This window comes from Pangasianodon hypophthalmus, chromosome 16 (genome assembly GCF_027358585.1).
Source record: "Pangasianodon hypophthalmus isolate fPanHyp1 chromosome 16, fPanHyp1.pri, whole genome shotgun sequence".
Classification (NCBI taxonomy): Eukaryota; Metazoa; Chordata; class Actinopteri; order Siluriformes; family Pangasiidae; genus Pangasianodon; species Pangasianodon hypophthalmus.
The window spans coordinates 25,022,425-25,025,814 of record NC_069725.1 but is presented as its reverse complement, the minus strand read 5'-3'; the positions used below and the strand labels follow the sequence as shown (position 1 = coordinate 25,025,814).

At 40.9% G+C, this 3,390-nt stretch overlaps 1 protein-coding gene across 1 annotated transcript; it reads right to left on the bottom strand.

Annotated features, from left to right (window-relative positions):
- Positions 1-162: 162 nt before the first annotated feature.
- On the bottom strand, positions 163-3,390 carry LOC117599307 (uncharacterized). The gene is made up of 5 exons (XM_053240521.1): positions 2,711-3,390; positions 1,478-1,539; positions 1,328-1,375; positions 479-1,223; positions 163-319 (listed from the first exon to the last, which is right to left on the bottom strand). The coding sequence occupies exons 2-4, from the start codon at positions 1,529-1,531 to the stop codon at positions 483-485; spliced, it is 843 nt and encodes a 280-aa protein (XP_053096496.1). The 5' UTR covers positions 1,532-1,539; positions 2,711-3,390; the 3' UTR covers positions 163-319; positions 479-482.

Sequence of the window (3,390 nt, the reverse complement as noted above, 5' to 3'; positions counted from 1 at the left end):
GGTGTGTTACAGCAAGTGTCTTATATCAGGTGTGTTACATCAGATGTTTCCTCAGGTGTGTCTCAGGCACATTTCATCAGATGTGTTAGATCAGGTGTGTTAGATCAGGTGTGTTAGATCAGGTGTGTTAGATCAGATGTGTTAGATCAGGTGTGTTAGATCAGGTGTCTTATATCAGGTGCGTTACATCAGATGTTTCCTCAGGTGTGTTATCTCAGGCACATTTCATCAGATGTTTTAGGTCAAGTGTGTTAGATCAGGTGTGTTAGATCAGGTGTGTTAGATCAGGTGTGTTAGATCAGGTGTGTAAGATGGTGATCTGTGGAGAGAGAGATTATGAACAGGGTTAGAAATACACACACACAAAAAATAGAGAGTGAAACTCATGATGTCAGACAGGACCTGGTCCCCATAAAGACACTACACACACACACACACACACACACACACACACACACACACACACTTTCAAGCTCACCTATTTAAAGTTCTCCTCCCTCTTCTACTCCTCCACCTTCCTCTTCACCTCCATCACTCTGTCCTTCACCTCCCTCTTCTTCACCTCCATCACTCTCTTCTTCACCTTCCGCCTCTTCACCTCCCTCTTCATCACCTCCATCTTCTTCACCTCCCTCTTCATCACCTCCATCACTCTCTTCATCACCTCCATCTTCATCACCTCCATCTTCTTCACCTCCCTCTTCTTCACCTCCCTCTTCATCACCTCCCTCTTCTTCACCTCCATCTTCTTCACCTCCCTCTTCTTCACCTCCCTCTTCATCACCTCCCTCTTCTTCACCTCCCTCTTCTTCACCTCCCTCTTCATCACCTCCATCACTCTCTTCATCACCTCCACCATTATTTCCATCTTTTTCTCCTCCATCCTCAGCCTCAGCGCTGTCTCCCTCTTCACTTCCCTCCTCATTACTTTCCTCTCTCTTTTTGCGCTCTCTTTCTCCTCCCTCTCTCTCGCCTTCACTCTCCTCTCCTTCACCTGCTCCACCATACTCTTCTCCTCCTTCTGCTTCTCCTTCATTGTTTTCTTGCTTTCCTGCTTCTCCATCACCTCCTTCTCCTTCTTCTTCTCCTCCACCCTGCTCTCCCTCTTCCTTTTTTCCTCCCTCTTCTTCTCCCTCTTCTCCTTCTCCCTCTTCTCCTTCTCCTCCATTTCCTCTGTCTCCCTCTCCTTCTCCTCCTTCATTGCTGCCATCTTCAGAGTCGCCCTGAAAAAGATGACGCCAGATTTCAGTGTGCTAGTGACTGGACTAGTGACTTGTATGCGTGTGTGTGTGTGTGTGTGTGTGTGTGTGTGTGTGTGTTACTGTACCCCATCATCCTCTGAGCTCTCTGAACGCGTCACTCGGTGTTTGTGCAGCTGAGTAAACACATCAGATCAGAGAGAAGACAGGAGTAAAATCAGTAAATGTCAGCGCAGTGTTAATGTTTAATGTGACTGACCTCAGTGAGGAGCTCTTACCGGCACGGCCGAGCTCAAGGCCAGCAGGCAGACCAGCAGCAGCGCCAGCCGCATTTTCACTCCTGTTAACCAAAACCGGGGCAGTTTTACAGACAAAACTCAGCTAATGTACAGAACATGGCTACTGTCTAGATTTTATTCAACACTCTTTATGCTAAACCCTTCAGAATTTCAAAAGGAAGACGGTTGTGTAAAGAATAAAACACTCAGGCTGTGCTGTTATAGAAAAACAATCAGTGGTGGTGTGATGAAGCCGAGTTTCTGTTTCCACCCTGAACGTTGATGAATTTCCTCTAACAGCACGTCCCCAAGTGTTTTATTCCTCTTACACCACAGCAACGTTACAGCAATTACAATTTTTTTACTTTTTAAAGAATGATATTTTTATCAGTTTATAGTTACATTTAATATTAGCTCAAGTTACTTCCTGTTGTCGCTTACGTTATAGCAGCTATAAACACTCGTTCCCTCACCAGCCTCTTTATTCTCTCTCTTCAAGTTAATAAGAGAAAAATCGCAGCTTGTTCCGCATGTTACTGAGAAACCGCAAAGAAGCGTAAACTCCTCTGTCCTGAAGACGTCGGAAAACGTACAGTTCCAGCTTTACCTCTGACTGTTACAGAGCGCTGACACTGGAGACTCCTTCCATCAGTGTTACATAAACGTCTCTTACAGATCAACAATTACAAATGTTTTTTAATTCGTTTATGTGGAGCGTCCGCTGTACGAGTCCCTGTGAATGAGCTGTTGCTATAGAAACGAATATTGTCAGCTTCACGGTTCTTCTTCTTATTATTATTATTATTGCTGCTATTGTTTGTAATAGTTGTACAGCACATTGTTTATATAGAACCCAAACTACTGCACATTGTTTTTCATTTTAACTAAAATAAGAATTGTTTGTTTTCCAGAAGACACAAAAGAGTTTAAGACAATAATAATAATAATAATAATAATAATAATAATAATAATAATAATAATAATAAATACAGATTAGTATATTTATGTAAAATAATTAAGGTTAAAGTGAACAGGTATTACTGAACAGATTACAGTAAATCTGTCGCGATCTATTACAAATATAAATATTAATAGTTTCAATCACATCTCCATCAGCTGATTATTAACCTACTGCTCGAATCTACTCTCTGTTAGAATTACACACATTTAATGGATATTTTTTATAAACATGAGCTCTAGAAATTCTACATTTTTCTACAAACTCAGTCTTACCTTTAATCTCAGACGTCACACAGCTGAACGCTCCGGATCTGTGGATTTTGCGTGAACTTTAGATTCAGAGTTATGTTTCAGTCCTGAGTGAATTTAAAGCAGTGTGTGGGGTGTGTTCAGCCAATCAGAACGCAGGACAGGATGTGTGTGAGGGGGCGAAACGGCGAGACGCTGCGTTTTTAATAAAACTCTCTATAAACATCTATTTCTGTTTGTATGACACAATGATTTATTTTAACACTGATCTCTGTGACACACACACACCTCAAAGAACTCAAACCACGTGACCACTAATAATAATAATAATAATAATAATAATAATAATAATAATAATAATAATTTTATTTGACATGGTGCCTTTCTGCATCTCGTCTCTACTAATCCCAAAAAAAGTAATTGTGGAAAAGTAATCAGAGCTGAAGGTGTTTATAAAGTGAGTTTTATAGGAGTGTGTCGCTCCTCCACCCTGCTGCTGTCTCACACACACACACACACACACACACACACATATATACCGTATATGTGACATTTTATACTTGACCGAAGTCTTCATGTAGAACAACAGACAGTTTTAAAAAGAAAAAACAGACCAGTATCCGGAATTAAAATCTCCGTTTAATGTTGAACTGAAACTCTGAACACTAAATATTTCTGTTACTGTTAAATTTCTCTGCTGAGGA

What these genes read in the sequence shown, in the direction of transcription:
- LOC117599307 (XM_053240521.1), bottom strand. Translation starts at nt 1,531, where the DNA reads ATGCGGCTGGCGCTGCTGCTGGTCTGCCTGCTGGCCTTGAGCTCGGCC. An exon ending in CCTTGAGCTCGGCCGTGCCG is followed by an intron (nt 1,376 to 1,477) that starts GTAAGAGCTCCT and finishes GTGTTTACTCAG; the next exon opens with CTGCACAAACACCGAGTGAC. An exon ending in AGAGCTCAGAGGATGATGGG is followed by an intron (nt 1,224 to 1,327) that starts GTACAGTAACAC and finishes CATCTTTTTCAG; the next exon opens with GGCGACTCTGAAGATGGCAG.